Source organism: Triticum urartu, chromosome 7A (assembly GCF_056163025.1).
Source record: "Triticum urartu cultivar PI428250 chromosome 7A, HENAU_Tu73, whole genome shotgun sequence".
Classification (NCBI taxonomy): Eukaryota; Viridiplantae; Streptophyta; class Magnoliopsida; order Poales; family Poaceae; genus Triticum; species Triticum urartu.
In genome coordinates, this window is record NC_141879.1 from 350299138 (window position 1) to 350321926 (window position 22789).

General features: G+C 48.3%; 1 protein-coding gene across 1 annotated transcript; it reads right to left on the reverse strand.

Annotated features, from left to right (window-relative positions):
• Nucleotides 1–15089: 15089 nt before the first annotated feature.
• Nucleotides 15090–15524, reverse strand: LOC147959570 (uncharacterized). Its single transcript, XM_087532739.1, has one exon. The coding sequence runs from the start codon at nucleotides 15522–15524 to the stop codon at nucleotides 15090–15092; it is 435 nt and encodes a 144-aa protein (XP_087388865.1).
• Between the last annotated feature and the right edge of the window lie 7265 nt (nucleotides 15525–22789).

A 22789-nucleotide genomic window follows, 5' to 3' on the forward strand; every position in this document is an offset into this window, starting at 1 on the left:
AGCTTGCCCCAAGATATGTGGGTCCTTTCAAGATCATTGGCAAAAGAGGCGACCTGGCCTATCAACTTGATCTTCCGTCCAACTTCGCAAATGTGGACGATGTCTTTCACGTGTCACAACTTCGCAAGTGCTTCAAGACCCCTGAGCGCACTATCAACTCCGAAGAGATTAACCTCCAACAAGATATGTCTTATCATGAGCATCTTGTTGCTATTCTTGAAGAAACCGAGCACAAGACTCGGAACAAGTCCATCAAATTCCTGAAAGTGAAGTGGTTAGACCATTCCAACCGAGAAGCCACCTAGGAACACGAGGATCACCTACGTTCTGAATATCCAGAGTTATTTCAGTCCTAGATCTCGGGACGAGATCCTCTTGTACTGGTGGAGTGTTGTAACACCCCGGATGTAACTTGCCATATTTGTAAATCCGACTCTTGCCATTTTCGACTTTATGTTATGATATTCCCTTTGTAGTTAGGCTTTTGTCTTTTGTTTTGCATTTCGTTCATGTCATGCATTTCATATCATGTCAGCATGTGCATCGCATTTGCATACGTGTTCCTCTCATGCATCCGAGCATTTTCCCCGCTGTCTGTTTCGCAATCCGACACTACCACATGCACTCGGCGCACCCCTATTGTCTCTTTTCGTGAATGGCAGTTAAACATTCTCGAAATGGGTCTAGATTTGTCAAGTGGCCTTGGTACATCACCGGTAGAACGCCTGTCAAATTTCATTCCATTTGGATGTCATTTGATGCCCCAACGGTTAACCGGGTAACCGCAAAAGCCTCTTTGTGTTGCAGCCCAACACCCCTCTAGAATAGCCCAATAACCCATCTAAACCACCTCCATGTTCTCCGTCATGGGATCACGATCGTGTGGGCGAAAACCGCACCTCATGTGGACACTCCTATCTCCATCCACCTATAAATATATGCATCCCCTCCAAAATCCGGGTCCAAACCCTAAAAATTCATCCCCCACCGCCACCGGACACGTCCACCCCTCACCGGACGAAATCGCCGCCGCGTCCGCGCCAATACGCCACCGCCATGTGGCATCCGCCGCCACCGGACCGCGAGCCCGCAGCAGGCCCGCGAGGCCCATCCACCGTCGCCCGCCTCCCGCGTCCCCGCCCCGCTCGAGCCCGTTCGCCGCTGCCGCGCCTTCGCCGCTTGTCGCCCAGCGCTACGCCCTCGCTGTTCGCCCGCCACCGCACTGGGGCCTCTCCACCTCACCGCCGCCGTACCGCCTCCTCGCCGCCCGCTCGGATCCGGCGGGATCCCGGTTGAGGAGAACTCCGGCGGCCCCGGATCCGTCGGTCGCCTCCTCCACCCAACTCCGGCGAGCTTCGTCGACCTTCGGCCGCCATCCTCTCCCTCTCCGGCGTGTTCTTCGGCGAGATCCACCGCATGCCTCGAGAATTGTGTGAACCCTAGATCTGTTTCGCAGGGGTGAGATTTCACCAAGTCCCAACACCCCCTGTTATTTGTATGCCTCCTTCATAATGTCATATCTCGGTCGTGGCTCCGAATCATGCATATGATATGTCAAAATGTTCATCTTGTTGAGCTCTTCACGTTAGTAGCATTTGCATGCATGTTACTTGTCGGATCATGGGCTCTGGCAAAACCCTTAAGGTTCGAACACTGGGGTGAGCGCGAAGATCTCCCCCTATCAATCCACATCCTAACTTAGCTAAGATCTGACGAACTAACTCGACAAAATCACAACACAAAGGACACAAGATTTATACTGGTTCGGCCACCATTGTGGTGTAATACCCTACTCCAGTGTGGTGGTGGTGGCCTCTTGGGCTGAGGACGAACAATACAAGGGGAAGAACAGCCTCCTGAGGTTGAGGTGCTCTTGTGCTTGATGAACTAGTGTGGTTTAGGATAACCTTAATGATTCATCCTTGCCTATGGTGGTGGCTAGTCCTATTTATAGAGGCCCTGGTCCTCTCCCCAAATATTGAGCAGGAAGGGAGCCAACAACGGCCAATTTGAAAGGGGACAACTAGTACAGGCTATCGTGACAAAAGGTGGTCTTCGCCTGCCAAAGGCTCTGGTGGTGATGTCGTCCTGGGCTCCATGGTGACCTCCATCTTGCCATCCTTCTGGTCTTGGTCTCGTTGCACCAATATGGAAACCTTTGCTTGATGCCTCGGTACTCCGCGCCTGCGCTTGCGCCCTTAGCACCAAAGAGGAAACAAGGACGTTGCGCGCGCTGGCACCCGCTTGGTCTCGATCGTCATGGCTTACGTCATGAGAACCTCGCGAGGTTTTCCCGGCCTTGAACTCTGCGTCGCTCATGAGGCAGCATGGCGAGGCCGCTCCCGAGGAGGTCTTGTGTCGTCCGCCTCACAAGGCTTGGCCCCTCGCGAGGGTCTCGATTCCTTGTTGATGAAGATGGGCCGTACATGCCTGCTAGCAAAGCCATGCCGTGGGCCGCGTGCAGGCAAGTCTGGGGACCCCCGTTCCCAGAACGCCGACAGTAGCCCCCGGGTCCCAATAGCCTGCGGCGAAGCCAAGGGTCAAGTGCGGAGAGCCGCGGGCCCCAATAGCCTGCGGCCTCGGTCGACGCGTGGCGGTTGATTGGACACGGGCGTCTCTGCTTCCACACGCTGCCTCGGCAACTGCCCGACATGACAAGTCCCTGCAACATGCAAGGAAAACCATCATTACCTATGATCATGGGGGGTGCTGGTTGGCCTTCTCCTGGAATAAATGGGAGGGGGGCGGAGCCCCCGTCGCCCATCCTTCCTCTTCCGCTTCCGCTTCTTCTCCTGCCACCAATGGCGCCGTCGAGAAGGTTCACCGCCGCGGAGAAGGGGAAGGCCCCTCGCGAGGGGCCCGGCTCTCTGGTGCCCAAGGGTGGACGCGGCCGTCCCCGCAAGCACCCTGCAACCCTCGCCGCGGCTCCACGGGGCCATGGTGGTGCCGCTTCGCGGGGCAGGGGTCGCTCCGGTTGTGGTGGCCCCGTTGATGGAGGGAGATGCGCCGTGGTCGCGCGGCCTCCCCGGCCTCGCTTCCACTCGGCGGAGACGTTGCCGGAGTTCATTGTCTGGTCGGAGAACCCGGCCGGCAACTGGCTTCAGCTCCCACGCTTCTTCCTCGTCGAGCTACCGGCCTCAGGTCCTGGCGGGCTTTGGCTACAGGAAGACGGCTGCTGCAGCAGGGCTTCCTGGGTTGTGGTCGCAGTCTCCGCCACGGGCAATGTAGCTCTGGCTCATGGTTGGCAGACGTTCGCCCGCGTGCGCGACCTGGGCAGGCGGTGCATCCTTCACTTCAAGTACGACGGTGACGCGACCCTCTATGTAAGGGTGTTTGGGGAAGATGGTCGATGCGTCGGGTGCTGCCCCGAGGTGAGCGACGGCGAGGAGGTGCTCGGGCTTGGGGACGGCCGCGACGAGGATGAGAGCGAGCCCTCCCTTGGTGCCGACCACGTCTCGTCCGGCTATGGCAGCTCTTGCCCTAGCGACAGCCCAGCAGCGGCGGCTACGACCTGCCGCCACGCCGCCGTGCCCGCTTCGAAAACGGTAGAGGGTCGTCTCGTCGCCGTGCCTCCGTGAAGCGCGAGGAGGGGTCTGGCTGAGCTCAGGAGGGCGCTGGGGCCTGCGCCCGTGAACCGCTATAGGCATCACTTCTATTTTGTTCTTCTTTTCCTTCCTGCATCAAAAAGAAACCTGAGTGGGCCCCGGAGGGGCGTGTATCGAACTATGATCTCAATCATTATGTTATGTTTGCCGTTCCTGTGCCGTGTCATAACATTATCGTTTTATGTAGGGATAACTTAGCCCGACTTTTTTTGAGTGACCTCCTCCTCACGAGGCGCTCGCTTCCTAGTGCTTGTCGAGGCCTCCTTGACTTGATATGCACTTAGGAACTGCAAAAAAATCGTAAGAGGTTTATCGCTCACCCGGGGTTTGGTTATAGGCGTCGCTGTCCTTGACTCAATGCTTCGCGTCGCGATGTCCGTGGGGCACGGACCAGGAGAGGTGCGCCAACTTGTGGGCTCAAACAAGGGTGCCTCGCAAAAAGGCAGAAGGAGGAAGCTCACAAAGGTACCTGTTCAGCCCCCTCGCGAGGGACGCGAGGGAGAGTTCAGGCTGACCAAAGAGGCGAAGGCAGAAACAGAGGCAGAAAGTGATAAAACGGGACCATCAAGAGATCCCAGAAAGCAAATTTCAATTAAAAGAGGGGCGAGCCAACTTCGGAAAGTAAATGAAAAGCCGCGTCCGGCACCTAGTATAGTCTTTGACGTCTTCTCACTAGCGCGGAGCTAAGTGCTGCCACTCGGCGTGCGAGGGAGCCCCCGAGGCCCAAGGGCGGCTCTCCTGAGGCTCCAGGGTGTGTACAACCCCACTCATTATTACGTGAGAGTGTCATGGGCGGCGATTCTTCATAGGCACGAGGCCTTGCTTCACAGGCACTAGGCCTTTCTTCACAGGCACTGGGCCTTTCTTCACAGGCACCGGGCCTTCTTCACAGGCACTGGCCCTTTCTTCATGGGTAGAACTTTTGGAGGTGTTGGATGTTCTAGGCGTTCTGGACGGGTACCCGGTCTTGTGTCCCCAGGCGCGCGGCGCCAGGCCTAGAGACGTGGACGACCTTGAATGGGGCCTCTCACATGGGCGAGAGCTTATGCAGCCCCTCCCTGGAGAGCACCCGCCTCAGGACGAGGTCACCCACCTCATGAGTCCTGGAGTGGACGCTGCGACAGTGGTACCACCGCAGCGCCTGCTGGTATCATCCCCCGCATGGCGTCCTGCTGCATCTCATCAGACACCAGGACCCATGCAGAGCGATACTCGACCTCATGAGGGAGGACTGCTTCCGCTCCATAGACGAGGAAGAACGGGGTTTCGCCCGTTGTCTTGGTGGCGGTGGTGCGGATCGACCACAGCACAGACTGGAGCTCGTCCTGCCAGCCCCTGCCGCAGGCCTCGAGCTTATTCTTGAAGGTCCTGGTCTTGAGGCCCTTCAAGACCTCCGCATTGGCGCGTTCGGCCTGGCCATTGCTCCTGGGGTGTGCTACTGAGGCGTAGCAGATCTGTGTTCCAAGGTTAGCACAATATGACTTGAAGAGGTTACTAGTGAACTGTGAGCCATTATCGGTGATGATGCGGTTGAGGACCCCAAAACGGCCCACGAGGCCCTTGATGAACTTGACTGCAGAACCAGCTCGGATGGTGCGAACGGCTTCAACCTCCGGCCACTTAGTGAACTTGTCGATGGCGACATAGAGGTATCGATAGCCCCCATGCGCCCGGGGGAACAGGCCCAGAATATCCAGCCCCCAGACCGCAAACAGCCATGAGAGTGGGATTGTCTAGAGGCCCTGAGGTGGCTGATCGATTCGCTTGGCATGGAATTGGCAGGCCTCGTAGGATCTCACCAGCTCAGCCGCGTCATTGGCGCCATAGGCCAGTAGAATCCACTTAGGAATGCCTTGCCGACGAGGGTTCGCGACGACGAGTGGTGCCCATAGTCTCCACCGTGTATCAGTTCTTTCCCTGTTCCCTTGAGATACAACATAGAGTAACGTCATTTGGTCACTTTCTATATAAATCACCATCCTGGATGCAGTATGCCGTGGCCTGATGGTCCACGCGCTCCGCGTCCTCCTCTTTCTCTGGCAACGCCCCTTGCATAAGGTATTCCTTGAATTCTTTCGTCCAGCATCCCTCCCGGGGCTCGAGCGCCAGGAGTAGGCATGCTCCTGAGGTCGGGCCACAAGCTGGGGCTCCTGAGGCAGGCGGCTGCGGGAGTTCCTCCCGAGGCTGAGTTGTTCTTGAAAGCAGTGGCATTGCTGATGGCTTGAAGAGCCGCTCCTCGAAGACGCCAAGTGATGTCCACTACACAACCTTCTTCTTTTAGATGTTGTTGGGCCTCCAAGTGCAGAGATTTGTAGGACAGTAGCAAATTTCCCTCAAGTGGATGACCTAAGGTTTATCAATCTATAGGAGGCGTAGGATGAAGATGGTCTCTCTCAAGCAACCTTTCAACCAAATAACAAAGAGTCTCTTGTGTCCCCAACACACCCAATACAATGGTAAATTGTATAGGTGCAATAGTTCGGCGAAGAGATGGTGATACAAGTGGTATATGGATGGTAGATAAAGGTTTTGGTAATCTGAAAATATAAAAACAGCAAGGTAACTAATGATAAAAGTGAGGACAAACGGTATTGCAATGCGTTGAAACAAGGCCTAGGGTTCATACTTTCACTAGTGCAAGTTCTCTCAACAATAATAACATAATCGGACCATATAACTATCCCTCAACATGCAACAAAGAGTCACTCCAAAGTCACTAATAGCGGAGAACAAATGAAGAGATTATGGTAGGGTACGAAACCACCTCAAAGTTATCCTTTTTGATCGATCTATTCAAGAGTCCGTAGTAAAATAACATGAAGCTATTCTTTCCGTTCAATCTATCCTAGAGTCCGTACTAGAATAACACCTTAAGACACAAATCAACCAAAACCCTAATGTCACCTAGATACTCCAATGTCACGTCAAGTATCCATGGGTATGATTATACGATATGCATCACGCAATCTCAGATTCATCTATGCAGACCAACACAAAGAACTTCAAAGAGTGCCCCAAAGATTCTATCGGAGAGTCAAGACAAAAACGTGTGCCAACCCCTATGCATAGGTTCATGGGCGGAACCCGCAAGTTGATCACCAAAACATACATCAAGTGGATCAATAGAATACCCCATTGTCACCGCGGGTATCCCACGCAAGACATACATCAAGTGTTCTCAAATCCTTAAAGACTCAATCCGATAAGATAACTTCAAAGGGAAAACACAATCCATTACCAGAGAGTAGAGGGGAGAAACATCATAAGGACCAACTATAATAGCAAAGCTCGCGATACATCAAGATCGTATCACCTCAAGAACACGAGAGAGAGACATCAAACACATAGCTACTGGTACATACCCTCAGCCCCGAGGGTGGACTACTCCCTCCTCATCATGGAGAGCGCCGGGATGATGAAGATGGCCACCAGAGAGGGATTCCCCTCCTCCGGCAGGGTGCCGGAATGGGTCTAGATTGGTTTTCAGGGGCTACGGAGGCTTCTGGCGGCAGAACTCCCGATCTATTGTGCTCCTCGAAGTTTGATGGGTATACGGATATATATATAGGAGGAAGAAGTACGTCGGTGGATCTTCGGGCTGTCCACGAGGCAGGGGGCATGCCTAGGGGGGTGCCCCCAACCCTCGTGGGCACCCCGGGACTCTCCTGGTCCAAATCCGATACTCCGTGGGCTTCTTCTGGTCCAAAAATAAGTTCCATGAAGTTTCAGGTCAATTGGACTCCGTTTGATTTTCCTTTTCTGCGATACTCTAAAACAAAGAAAAAATAGAAACTTGCACTGGGCTCTGCGTTAATAGGTTAGTCCCAAAAATCATATAAAATAGCATATAAATGCATATAAAACATCCAAGGTTGATAATATAATAGCATGGAACAATCAAAAATTATAGATACGTTGGAGACGTATCAACATCCCCAAGCTTAATTCCTGCTCGTTCTTGAGTAGGTAAATGATAAAACAGAATTTTTGATGTGGAATGCTACCTAACATATTTATCCATGTAATTCTCTTTATTGTGGCAAGAATATTCAGATCCATAAGAGTCAATACAAAAGTTTAATATTGACATAAAAATAATAATACTTCAAGCATACTAACAAAGCAATCATGTCTTCTCAAAATAACATGGCCAAAGAAAGTTATCCCTAGAAAATCATATAGTCTGGCTATGCTCTACCTTCACCACACAAAATATTTAAATCATGCACAACCCCGATGACAAGACAAGCAATTGTTTCATACTTTTGATGTTCTCAAACTTTTTCAATCTTCACGCAATACATGAGCGTGAGCCATGGACATAGCACTATAAGTGGAATAGAATGGTGGTTGCGGAGAAGACAAAAAGGAGAAGATAGTCTCACATCAACTAGGCGTATCAACGGGCTATGGAGATGTCCATTAATAGATATCAATGTGAGTGAGTAGGGATTGCCATGCAACGTATGCACTAGAGCTATAAGTGTATGAAAGCTCAACAAAAGAAACTAGTGGGTGTGCATCCAACTCGCTTGCTGACGAAGACCTAGGGCATTTTGAGGAAGCCCATCATTGAAATATACAAGCCAAGTTCCATAATGAAAGATTCCCACTAGTATATGAAAGTGACAACATAGGAGACTCTCTATCATGAAGATCATGGTGCTACTTTGAAGCACAAGTGTGGTAAAAGGATAGTAGCATTGCCCCTTCTCTCTTTTTCTCTCTTTTTTTGTTTTTTGGGCCTTCTCTTTTTTTATGGCCTCTTTTCTCTTTTTTTATTTGGGATTCTTTGGCCTCTTTTATTTATTTATTTCCGTCCGGAGTCTCGTCCCGACTTGTGGGGGAATCATAGTCTCGATCATCCTTTCCTCACTGGGACAATGTTCTAATAATGATGATCATCACACTTTTATTTACTTACAACTCAAGAATTACAACTCGATACTTAGAACAAAATATGACTATATATAAATGCCTCCGGTGGCATACCGGGATGTGCAATGACTCAAGAGTGATAGGTATGGGAGAATTATGAACGGTGGCTTTGCCACAAATATGATGTCAACTACATGATCATGCAAACAATACGACAATGATGGAGCGTGTCATAATAAATGGAATGGTGGAGAGTTGCATGGCAATATATCTCGGAATGGCTATGGAAATGCCATGATAGGTAGGTATGGTGGCTGTTTTGAGGAAGGTATATGGTGGGTGTATGATACCGGCGAAAAGTGTGCGGTATTAGTGAGGCTAGCAATGGTGGAAGGGTGAGAGTGCGTATAATCCATGGACTCAACATTAGTCATAAAGAACTCACATACTTATCGCAAAAATCTATTAGTTATCGAAACAAAGTACTACGCGCATGCTCCTAGGGGGATAGATTGGTAGGAAAAGACCATCGCTCGTCCCCGACCGCCACTCATAAGGAAGACAATCAATAAATAAATCATGCTCTGACTTCTTCACATAACGGTTCACCATACGTGCATGCTACGAGAATCACAAACTTCAACACAAGTATTTCTCAAATTCACAACTACCCAACTAGCATGACTCTAATATCACCATCTTCATATCACAAAACAATCATCAAGTATCAAACTTCTCTTAGTATTCAATGCACTCTATATGAAAGTTTTTATTATATCCCTCTTGGATGCCCATCATATTAGGACTAGTTTCATAACCAAAGCAAACTACCATGATGTTCTAAAGACTCTCAAAATAATATAAGTGAAGCACAAGAGTTCATCTATTTCTATAGAATAAAACCACCACCATGCTCTAAAAGATATAAGTGAAGCACTAGAGAAAATGACAAACTACTCCAAAAGATATAAGTGAAGATCAATAAGTAGTTGAATAATTATGCAACTATGTGAAGACTCTCCCATTTAATAATTTCAGATCTTGGTATTTTATTCAAACAGCAAGCAAAACAAAAGAAAATGAAATGACGCTCCAAGCAAAACACATATCATGTGGTGAATAAAAATATAGCTCCAAGTAATGTTACCGATGAACGAAGACGAAGGAGGGGATGCCTTCCAGGGCATCCCCAAGCTTAGGATCTTAGTTTTCCTTGAATATTTCCTTGGGGTTCCTTGGGCATCCCCAAGCTTAGGCTCTTCCTACTCCTTATTCCATAATACATCAAATCTTTACCCAAAACTTGAAAACTTCGCAACAGAAAACTTAACAGAAAACTCATAAGCTCCGTTAGTATCAGAAAATAAATCACCAATTAGGTACTGTTGTGAACTCCTTATAAATTCATATTGGTGTAATATCTAATGTATTCCAACTCATCTATGGTTCATACCCTCCGATACTACTCATAGATTCATCAAACTAAGGAAACAACACATAGAAAACAGAATCTGTCAAAAACAGAACAGTCTATAGTAATCTGGATCAAACGTTTACTTCTGGAACTCATAAAATTCTCAAATAAATTGGTGGACCTGAGGAATTTGTCTATTAATACTCTGCAGAAATAATAAACTTAATAGCACTCTCCAGTAAAAACTGGCAGCTAATCTGGTGAGCACTAAAGTTTCTGTTTTTTACAGCAAGATCACAAAGACTTCACCCAAGTCTTCCCAAAGGTTCTACTTGGCACAAACACTAATTAAAACATAAAACCACATCTAAAAATAGGATAGATGAACTATTTATTACTAAACAGGAACAAAAAGCAAGGAACAAAAATGAAGTTGGGTTGCCTCCCAACAAGCGCTATCGTTTAACGCCCCTAGCTAGGCATGATGATTTCAATGATGCTCACATAAAATATATGAATTGAAACATAAAGAGAGCATCATGAAGAATATGACTAACACATTTAAGTCGAACCCTCTTCCTATGCATAGGGATTTTGTGAGCAAACAATTTATGGGAACAATAATCAACTAGCATAGGAAAGAAAAACAAGCATAACTTCAAAACTTTAAGCACATAGAGAGGAAACTTGATATTATTGCAATTCCTACAAGCATATATTCGTCCCTCATAATAATTTTCAGTAGCATCATGAATAAATTCAACAATATAACCATCGCATAAAACATTCTTTTCATGATCTACAAGCATAGAAACTTTACTACTCACCACATAGGCAAAATTCTTCTCATTCATAATAGTGGGAGCAAACTCAACAAAATAACTATCATGTGAGGCATAATCCAATTGAAAATGAAAATCATGATGAAAAGTTTCATGGTTATAATTATTCTTAATAGCATACAAGTCATCACAATAATCATCATAGATAGCAACTTTGTTCTCATAATCACTTTGAACCTCTTCCGAAATAGTGGAATCATTACTAAATAAAGTCATGACCTCTCCAAATCCACTTTCATCAATATGATCATCATAAATAGGAGGCATGCTTTCATCATGATAAATTTTCTCATCAAAACTTGGGTAAAAAAATATCATCTTCATCAAACATAGCTTCCCCAAGCTTGTGGCTTTGCATATCATTAGCATCATGGATATTCAAAGAATTCATACTAACAACATTGCAATCATGCTCATCATTCAAATATTGAGTGCCAAACATTCTAATGCATTCTTCTTCTAGCACTTGAGCACAATTATCGGATTCCTTATTTTCATGATAGATATTAAAAAGATGAAGCATATGAGGTACCCTTAATTCCATATTTTTGTAATTTTCTTTTATAAACTAAACTAGTGCAAAAACAAGAAACAAAAAGATTCGATTGCAAGATCTAAAGATATACCTTCAAGCGCTAACCTCCCTGGCAACGGCGCAAGAAAAGAGCTTGATGTCTACTACACAACCTTCTTCTTGTAGACGTTGTTGGGCCTCCAAGTGCAGAGGTTTGTAGGACAGTAGCAAATTTCCCTCAAGTGGATGACCTAAGGTTTATCAATCCGTAGGAGGCGTAGGATGAAGATGGTCTCTCTCAAGCAACCCCATAACCAAATAACAAAGAGTCTCTTGTGTCCCCAACACACCCAACACAATGGTAAATTGTATAGGTGCAATAGTTCGGCGAAGAGATGGTGATACAAGTGGTATATGGATGGTAGATAAAGGTTTTTGTAATCTGAAAATATAAAAACAGCAAGGTAACTAATGATAAAAGTGAGCACAAATGGTATTGCAATGCATTGAAACAAGGCCTAGGGTTCATACTTTCACTAGTGCAAGTTCTCTCAACAATAATAACATAATTGGATCATATAAATATCCTTCAACATGCAACAAAGAGTCATTCCAAAGTCACTAATAGCGGAGAACAAATGAAGAGATTATGGTAGGGTACGAAACCACCTCAAAGTTATCCTTTCTGATCGATCTATTCAAGAGTCCGTAGTAAAATAACATGAAGCTATTCTTTCTGTTCAATCTATCCTAGAGTTCATACTAGAATAACACCTTAAGAAACAAATCAACCAAAACCCTAATGTCACCTAGATACTCCAATGTCACCTCAAGTATCTGTGGGTATGATTATACGACATGCATCACACAATCTTAGATTCATCTATTCAAACCGACAGTAAGAACTTCAAAGAGTGCCCCAAAGATTCTATCGGGGAGTCAAGACAAAAATGTGTGCCAACCCCCTATGCATAGGTTCATGGGCGAACCCGCAAGTTGATCACCAAAACATACATCAAGTGGATCAATAGAATACCCCATTGTCACCACGGGTATCCCACGCAAGACCTACATCAAGTGTTCTCAAATCCTTAAAGACTCAATCCGATAAGATAACTTCAAAAGGAAAACTCAATCCATTACAAGAGATTAGAGGGGGAGAAACATCATAAGATCCAACTATAATAGCAAAGCTCGCGATACATCAAGATCATATCAACTCAAGAACACGAGAGAGAGAGAGAGAGATCAAACACATAGCTACTGGTACATACCCTCATCCTCGAGGGTGGACTACTCCCTCCTCGTCATGGAGAGCGTCGGGATGATGAAGATGTCCATCTTCGATACTCCGTGGGCTTCCTCTGGTCCAAAAATAAGTTCCATGAAGTTTCAGGTCAATTGGACTCCGTTTGATTTTCCTTTCCTACGATACTTTAAAACACGGAAAAAACAAAAACTGGCACTGGGCTCTAGGTTAATAGGTTAGTCCCAAAAATCATATAAAATAGCATATAAATGCATATAAAACATCCAAGGTTGATAATATAATAGCATGGAACAATAAAAAATTATAGATACGTTGGAGACGTATCACCAGGATCCTGGGGCTGACGCTTGGATGCTCTTCTGGCGATGTCGTCTGCTTCCTTGTTGGTGCCACGGGGCACGTGCTGCAACTCCAGGCCCAGAAATTGCTTCTCCATCTTGCGCACCTCCGTGAGGTATGCTTCCATGTGTTCATCCTTCGGCTCGTATACCTTGTTGGAGAAGTTGACGAGGAGGTGTGTGTCGCCCTTGATAGTAAGGCGCTTCACCCCCAGCGCCGCCGCAGCCTTCAGGCCGGCTATGAGGCCCTCGTATTCTATAATGTTGTTGGAGACCTTCTCGCCCTGCTGGAAGCAGAGCTGCACGGCATAGTAGAGCTTGTCATGAGTGGGCGAGATGAGTACTGCTCCAGCCCCCGCGCCTTGGCGCGCAAAGGCACCATCAAAATACATGACCCAGCCATCAGGCACCTCACTTCCCAGCGAGAGGGACCGGTCTTCGCCTTCTCCAAGCGCCGGGGCGTCCATCCATTCTACCACGAAATCAGCGAGCGTGGCCCCCTTGATGACCCTAGTAGTACTGAACTCCAGCTGGAATAATTGCAACTCGATGTTCCATTCAGCGACTCTTCCGACAGAGTTGGGGCTCCTGAGAACTCTCTCCAAAGGGTAAGACGAGACAACCTTGATGGGGTCGCCCTGGAAGTAGTGTCGCGGCTTTCACGAGGCCAATAGGAGCGAGAGTAGGAGCTTCTGAGGCATGGGGTACCGTGCTCTTGCGTCCCGCAACATCGTGCTGATGAAGTATACCGGGTCCTCGACAAGGGTAGACGTGCTGATGAGGTTTGCGCCTTCTGGGAGCTGGGATGCCCCCTGAGGAGGTAGAGCCCCCAATGCTTGGTAGCTTGCCGAAGTCTTCATGAGTTTGGGGGCGTCGTCCTGCCGAGCCTAATCCTCTGCCATTGCTGCTGTGGCCCTTGTGGCGCCCTTCTGGTCTTGCGTCGTCTCTGCTGGAGGTGTGGCACGGCGCAATGCAACCTTGGCTTGGTGTTCTTCCCGAACCGCCACCAGAGCCGCGCTGGCTGAGTACGGGGTGGCGGCAAGATAGAGCACTAGAGGCTCGCGAGGTCGTGGCGCCACCATCATTGGAGGGCTGGTCAGGTATCTCTTGAGGTCTTGAAAAGCTTGGTCAGCCTCCGGGGTCTACTCGAACGGTCCCTTCTTTTTCATCAGTTTGAAGAAGGGTAGGGCACGCTCTCTCAGCTTGGAGATGATGCGCCCCAACGCAGTCACCCGACCAGCCAACTTCTGCATTTCCTTGAGGGTCTATGGTGGGCTCATGTCTTCAATGGCCTTCACATTCTCTGGGTTGGCCTCGGTCCCCCTGTGGGACACCAGGAAACCTAGCAGCTTGCCGGAAGGGACACCAAACATGCATTTCTCCGGATTGAGCTGCAAGTCCACCTGGCGAAGGCTCTCAAAGGTCTCCTCCAGGTCTTGGATGAAGGTCCCCACCTCCCGAGACTTTACTACAATGTCATAGACGTAGGCTTCAGCGTTTCTCCCGAGTTGACGCCCTAAGGCGATGTGCATGAGTCGCTGGAAGGTTGCGCTCGCATTGCGCAGCCCGAACGGTATGCAGGTGTAGCAGTACACCCCACACGGGGTCAGGAAGGCCGTCTTCTCCACTTCTTCTACCGCCATCTTGATCTGGTGATATCCCGAGAACGCGTCTAGGAAACATAGCAAGTCGCACTCGGCGGTGGAGTCGATGATCTAGTCGATGCGTGGAAGCGGGAACGGATCTTGGGGGCAGGCCTTGTTGAGGTTGGTGAAGTCGACGCACATCCGCTCCTTCCCGCCTTTCTTGGGGACGACGACGGGGTTCGCCAGCCACTCGGGGTAACGAACCTCGCGAATGACACCCGCAACCTCCAACTTGCGAGTTTCTTGGACGATGAAAGCTTGCTTCTCCGTGGACTGCCACCTTGCCTTCTGCTTCACAGGGCGTACGTTGGGGCACACCTTCAGGTGGTGCTCTATTACCTCTCTTGGTACCCCTAGCAGCTGATCGGGCTCCTAGGCGAACACGCCCTTGTTTGCATGCAAAAACTTCACCAACGCCTCCTCCTGAGCGGGCTCGAGGTTGGCGCCTATGGTAAAGGTTGCCCCAGAGGACCCTTCCTCCTCGACCAACACTTTCTTGGTTTCTGTCGTGCCCTGAGTGAAGAACTACTTCTTCTTGGTTGGTGCGGCTCCCTTAGCCTTGGAGGTATCCATGTCGGCGGGTCATGCTGTCGCGGCGGCCTTGAGGGCGAGCTTGAGCACCGCCAAGGCCTCCTTGGTGTCCCCCTTGATGGCGAGGACACCCTGGCTCCCCAACATCTTCATGAGATTGTAAGCAGGATGGGTCGCTGCCATGAACTGGGCCAAGGCTGGGTACCCGAGGATGGCGTTGTATAGAAGGCCAATACGGGCGATGTCGAAGTCGATGAGCTCGGTGCGGTACTTGTGGCGCGTGCCGAAGGTCACGGGGAGGCGGATCTTCCCCAGGGAGCGTGCGGGGCCTCCGCCAACTCCCGAAAAGGGCTTGCTGGGGCGGAGCCGCTCGAATGGTACGTGAAGGAGGGTGAAGGCCTCGACGGAGAGCACATTGAGGCCGGTGCCACCGTCGACGAGCGTCTTGGTGATGGATACGTGGCAGATGGTGGGCGTGCACAACATCAGGAGCGCACCCGAACCAGCAGTGGAGGCGGGATGGTCCTTCGAGTCGAAGGTGAGGTTGGCCTAGTCGCGGCCCAGCCGGGCGGAGCCCCCGGGCACTTGGAAGCGACGCTGATCTGGCGAAGGTACGACTTGACGTGCTGATCTGAGGGTGGTGCTTGCGAACCACCGAGAAGAGCTGCGATGATGGGGTCCACAGGTTCCCCGAAGCGAGTGACGAAGAGGTTGCGTAGCTCCTCCAAGGTGGCGATAGAAGACTCCGGCAAGTGGAGGAGCCAGGCGCGCGGCGCGCCCGCAAGGACCATTGGGAACCAGTTGGCCATGATCTTGTCGTCGCCCCTGGCTTCCAGGACGGCCTCCTCGTATGGTAGAAGGAAAGCCGATGGGTCCTCCGTGCCGTTGTAGCATGGCGGCATCTCCGGCTTGAAATTGGGTGGCCACTGCCCCTGCCGCAAGTCATGGGCAAGGGCTCAGAGCCCCCAAGCGCCGCCATGGGCACTGGTAGATCCAGCTGGAGGGGAACCCGCCATGGGGAGCGGGCGTGGAGATGGTGGAGCGCGAGCCGACGGAAGGAAGACTCTGGTGCACCCCTACCTGGCGCGCCAAATGTCGAATCATGGGTTCTGACAAAACCCTTAAGGTTCAAACATTGGGGTACTCATGAAGATCTCCCCCTATCGATCCACGTCCTAACTTAGCTAACATCTCACGAACTAACTCAACAAACTCGCAACACAAAGGACACAAGACTTATACTGGTTCGGGGCCATCGTTGTGGTGTAATACCCTACTCTAGTGTGGTGGCGGTGGATTGCCTCTTGGGCTGAGGACGAATAGTACAAGGGGAAGAACAACCTCCTGAGGTTGAAGTGCTCTTGTGCTTGATGAACTAGTGTGGTTGAGGATGACCTTAATGATCCGTCCCTGCCTATGGTGTTGGCTAGTCCTATTTATAGAGGCCCTGGTCCTCACCCCAAATATTGAGCGGGAAGGGAGCCAACAATGGCCAATTTGAAAGGGGACAGCTAGTACAAGCTATCATGACAAAAGGTGGTCTTCGCCTGCAAAAGGCTCTGGTGGTGACGCCGTCCTGGGCTCCATGGTGACCTCCGTCTTGTCGTCCTTCTGGTCTTGGTCTCGTTGCACCAATATGGAAAACTTTGCTTGATGCCTCGGTACTCTGCGCCTGCGTTTGGCCCCTTAGCACCAAAGAGGAAACAAGGATGCTGCACGCGCTGGCACCTGCCTGGCGCCCGCCTGGTCTCGATCGTCATGGCTTACGTCATGAGAACCTCGCGAGGTTTTCCCGGCCTTGAACTCTCCGCCCCTCACGAGCCAGCATGGCGAGGCCGCTCCTGACGAGGTCTTGTGTCGTCCGCCTCGCGAGGCTTGGCCCCTCGCGATGGTCTCGATTCCTTGTTGGTGAAGATGGGTCGTACACCTGCTAGCAAGGCCACGCCGTGGGCCGCAGGAAGGCAAGTCTGGGGACCCCCGTTCCCAGAACGCCAACATTACTTCTATTATGATGCCATTTTCATCGTTGCAAGAGTGCTATAAAATGTTAACTGCTGGTTCTTAACAAAACATGGTGATTTGTCATTTTTGTTGCATTTGATGTGTGCATCCTATGAGCATGAGGTCTACATGTGTTTTGAACTAAAACATGCCATCTTTATAGGGGTAATTCTTGTATTTTTGTGATCTATGTAGTGACTAGCACAAGCATGCAAAGTAGGCTCCATAATGTTGCTGTTTTCAGGCACTTAGGATTTTTCTAAGTCCTTTTCCTGTTGTTATTTTGATGTCATGTAAACTTGTTGATACCATGAGATCCATGCTTATTTTGAGATACTTCAGTAAGGATGTTTTGAACATGTGGTTATGCCCTATCCATTTATGCCTCTAGTTGAAATTAGCTCTAGCATGTCATTTTCTTGCTCTACTTTTGCTATAAAATGTTCCTCGCAGAATGTTAATATGTTAATCAATATTGCCATGGTTGTTGCTAGTGATGCATGTACCCTATGAACTTGCTCTTCCCATATTTAGCTTCATGAACATGTCTTCTTAGTGTTGGTATGCTTGTGTTGTCATGTAAGGTTTTGTGGTGAGTGGCATGAGCTTACAAAGTTGCTATCATGAATCTGTTTATGCCATGCTCTGTTTTTCTTCTAAGTCTGAAACTGTTAATAAAACTTGATGTGTTTACATGGGTGCTATCATATCTTCCGTGCCTTTTTGGCTCATGTTCAGTAAGGGAGTTTTGTTCTATGCATTTAGTAGAATCATGCCATTCCTTTTTTTTGCTATGATATGATCATGTGGCATGTTTTTTGCTTGCTCTAAACATTGCTTCCTGATGTTGTTTTTGACATGTTAGTATTTTCACTATGTCTGTGAAGCTGATATCTTTTGCACTTTTTCCATGCTTGTTTGAACCTGTTATTGAGTTATTTAGCCGTAGCTCAGTGTTCATGTTTTGTGAAGAATATCTTGCACATCACTGCCATATGCTTTGTTGCTATGTTGGAGTGCAGTAGCTTAGTTTCTTGTTGCCTTCTAAGTGCTATCATGCTGTTAATCGCAGATTTGCGTCATTCTTGTGTTGCTTGTCATTTGCAAACCGTGCATCCGTTTCCGGTGATCTTTTTATCGATTTCAACCGAAATCATCTCATTTTTCCAACATCATACTTGTTTTTCCATGTTGATGCTTTGTTCATTCTTTTCCTTCCGGAGCACGCATAATCATTGCATATCATATCTTGCATATCATGCCATGTATTGCATCATGTTGCTTGTGCACTGCACCGTGATTGATTGTTGTTCCATTGCTTGTGTTCTTGTCTTGGGTAGAGCCGGGAGATGAGTACGTGAATGAGGAACCTATTGAGTACGCTAACAAGGAGCAAGCTTTTGACAACTTTGAGAACATTGCAGGCAAGATGACCATACCCTCGATATCACTTCTATCTTTGCTTGCTAGTTGTTCGCTCTATCGCTATCTTGCACTACCTACCACTTGTTATCATGCCTCCCATATTGCCATGTCAAGCCTCTAACCCACCTTCCTAGCATACTGTAGTTTGGCTATGTTACCACTTTTGCTCAGCCCCCCTTATAGCGTTGCTAGTTGCAGGTGAAGTTGAAGCTTGTTCCATGTTGGAACATGGATATGTTGGGATATCACATTATCTCTTATTTAATTAATGCATCTATATACTTGGTAAAGGGTGGAAGGCTCGACCTGATGCCTGGTGTTTTGTTCCACCCTTGCCGCCCTAGTTTTTTGTCATACCGGTGTTATGTTCCTTGATCTTGCGTTCCTTACGCGGTTGGGGTTATGGGGCCCCCTTGACAGTTCGCCTTGAATAAAAATCCTCCAGCAAGGCCCAACCCTGGTATTAACATTTGCCACCTAAGCCTTTTTCCCTTGGGTTCCGCGGACTCAAGGGTCATCTTTATTTTAAACCCCTCGGCCAGTGCTCCTCCGAGTGTTGGTCCAAACTGGGCGATGTCCGGCGCCCCCTGGGCAACCAGGGTCTATGCCAACCCGACGTCCTGCCCCTCCGGTGTGCCTTGAGAACGAGATACATGCGACTCCTATCAGGATTTGTCGGCACATCGGGTGGCTTTGCTAGTATTGTTTTACCATTGTCGAAATGTCTTGTAACCAGGATTCCGAGACTCATCGGGTCTTTCCGGGAGAAGGAATATCCTTCGTTGACCATGAGAGCTTGTGATGGGCTAAGTTGGGACACCCCTGCAGGGTATAGACTTTCGAGAGCTGTGCCCATGGTTATGTGGCAGATGGGAATTTGTTAATGTCCGGTTGTAGAGAACTTGACACTGGACTTAATTAAAATGCATCGACTGCGTGTGTAGCCATGATGGTCTCTTTTCCGCGGAGTCCGGGAAGTGAACACTGTCTTGTGTTATGCTTGAACATAAGTAGTTTCAGTATCACTTCTTGATCACTTCTAGCTTCTCGACCGTTGCGTTGCTTCTCTTCTCGCTCTTATTTGCGTATGTTAGCCACCATATATGCTTAGTGCTTGCTGCAGCTCCACCTCATTACGTTACCCTACCCATAATCTTAAATAGTCTTGATCTCGCGGGTGTGAGATTGCTGAGTCCTCGTGACTCACGGATACTTCCAAACAGTTGCAGGTGCCGAGGATACCAGTGCAAGTGATGCTACGGAACTCAAGTGGGAGTTCGACGAGGATCTGGGACGTTACTACGTTTCGTTTCCTGATGATCAGTAGTGGAGCCCAGTTGGGACGATCGGGGATCTAGCATTTGGGGTTTATCTTCCTTTTTTGTTGGATTTGACCGTAGTCGGTCTTTGAGTGTATTTGGATGATGTATGATTTATTTATGTATTGTGTGAAGTGGTGATTGTAAGCCAACTCTTTATCCCTTTCTTATTCAGTACATGGGATTGTGTGAAGATTACCCCTCTTGCGACAAAACTACCATGCGGCTATGCCTCTAAGTCATGCCCCGACACGTGGGAGATATAGCCGCATTTGTGGGTGTTACATAGCTCCTCCCCCAAAGCTTGTCGCTTAGGTTTGGAAAATTGCCGCATCGTTTGTTTGACTAGCTTGAGCTCCTTTATTATGTTGAGGCTATGTTCGGCCAGTCTGCGTGGGATTCCTGGCATATCCAAAGGATGCCAGGAGAAAATGTGCCAATTCTCGCACATGAACGCTCGCAAGGTGACGTCGACCGTCGGATCCAGCTGTGCTCCAATGGCTACTGTTTTGTTAGGATCCATTGGGTGCACTTGAAATTTAACTATTTCGTCTGCTGGTTCGAAAGAAGTGGAGTTGGGCCTCTTATCGAGGATGACGTCATCTTTGTCCACTATAGAATGCAGAGTGGTCAACTCCACGGCCGCGAGGGCCTTGGATAGTGCCTCGAGGGCCAAGGATGCAGTTTTGTTTTTGGCACGGAGTGCTATATCCAGATCACTAGTCATAGTGATAAATCCATTGGGCCCTGGCATTTTGAGCTTCATGTACCCATAATGGGGTATAGCTTGAAAGCATCTGAATGCGTCTCGCCACAACAGGACGTGATATCCGCTATTGAAAGGTGTCACATGGAAGAGCAACTCTTCGGACTTGTAGTTCTCCGGCGTGTCGAACACCACATCAAGCTTAATTTTCCCTGAGCTTCGTGCTTCTCGACTTGGGATAATGCCCCGAAAGGTGGCGCAACTTTGCTCAATGTGACTTTTGTCCATTTGCATTTTTTGGAGCGTATCCTCGTAAATGAGGTTCAGTCCGCTACCGCCGTCCATGAGCACCTTAGTGAGCCTTAAGCCATCCACAATTGGGTTTAAGACCAAGGCGGCAGGTGCTCGGACTGATCTGGCCCTTGGTTCGTCATCGGCAGTAAAAGTTATTGCCATATCGTTCCAGGGATTTATCGCAGCAACGTGGTTGACTTCGGTGAGGTCACGGAGCGGCCTTTTGCGCCGATTATTTGAAGAAAAAGGTCTCAAAGACCGTAAAGACATTGAGATCGTCGTCCTCCAAAGAGTACTGATGTCGCTTGAAGCTACGTCGGTATTTCCCCAAAGAGGAAGGGATGATGCAGCACAACGGCGGTTGGTATTTCCCTCAGATATGAAACCAAGGTTATCGAACCAGTAGGATAACCAAGCAACACAATGTAAACAGCCCCTGCACACAGATAACAAATCCTCACAACTCGACGTGTTAAAGGGGTTGTCAATCCCTTCCGAGTACAGCGCCTCAAGATAGGCAAACGGACGTGAGATAAAATTGTAATAGATTGATAGATCGAACGCCAAATACAATAAATAAGAATAAATTGCAGCAAGATATTTTTGTATTTTTGGTTTAATAGATCCGAAAATAAAAGCAAAGGAGAAGTAGATCGCAAAGGAAAATATGTGACAAAGAGACCCGTTAGCCGTAGGTTTCACTAGTGGCTTCTCTCGAGAAAAATAGGAAACGGTGGGTAAACAAATTACTATTGGGAAATTGATAGAACTTCAAATAATCATGACGATATCCAGGCAATGATCATTACTGCCTGCCTGCATCTACGTCCAAGATTAGTAGACCGACTCCTGCCTGCATCTACTACTGTTACTCCACACATCAGCCGCTATCCAGCATGCATCTAGTGTATTAAGTTCATGGAGAAACAGAGTAATGCAATAAGAATGATGACATGATGTAGACAAGATCTATCTATGTAGAGATAGACCCCATCGTTTTATCCTTAGTAGCAACGATACATACGTGTCGGTTCCCCTTGTGTCACTGGGATCAAGCACCGTAAGATCGAACCCACTACAAACCACCTCTTCCCATTGCAAGAGAAATAGATCAAGTTGGCCAAACAAAACCCAAATATTTGAGAAGAAATACGAGCCTATAAGCAATCATGCACAAAAGAGATCAAAGAAACTCAAATAGTTTCATGGATAAAAAAGATAGATCTAATCATAAACTCAAAGTTCATCGATCCCAACAAACACACCGCAAAGAGTTACATCATATGGATCTCCAAGAGACCATTGTATTGAGAATCAAGGGAGAGAGAGGAAGGCATCTAGCTACTAACTACAGACCCGGAGGTCTATAAAGAACTACTCACGCATCATCGGAGAGGCACTAATGGGGGTGGTGAACCCCATCTGAGATGGTGTCTAGATTGGATCTGGTGGTTCTAGACTCTATGGCGGCTGGATGAATATTTCGTCGACTCCCCTAGGGTTTTGGGAATATTGGGGTATTTATAGAGCAAAGAGGTAGTCCGGGGGGCACCCGAGGTCGGCACATCCCACCTGGGCACCCCTGGGCCTCCTGGCGTGCCCTGGTGGGTTGTGCCCACCTCGGAGCACCCCCAGGCGCAGCCAGGGCCCATTATGTTCCTTCTAGTCCAAAAAAAATCTCTGTAAAGTTTCGTTGCGTTTGGACTCCGTTTGATAATGATTTCCTGCGATGTAAAAAACATGTAGAAAACAGCAACTGGCACTCGACACTATGTCAATAGGTTAGTACCAAAAAATGATACAAAATGACTATAAAATAATTATAAAATATCTAAGATTGATATATAACAGCATGGAACAATAAAAAATTATAGATCCATTGGAGACGTATCAAGTAGCTCTCCGGAGTTGTGTTGGCCAGGATGACCTCGCCGCTCTTAGCCACTTGCCGGAGTACCCAACATGCCCGAAGGCTGTGTGTTGGTTCCGTATTCGGCATAGTGTGT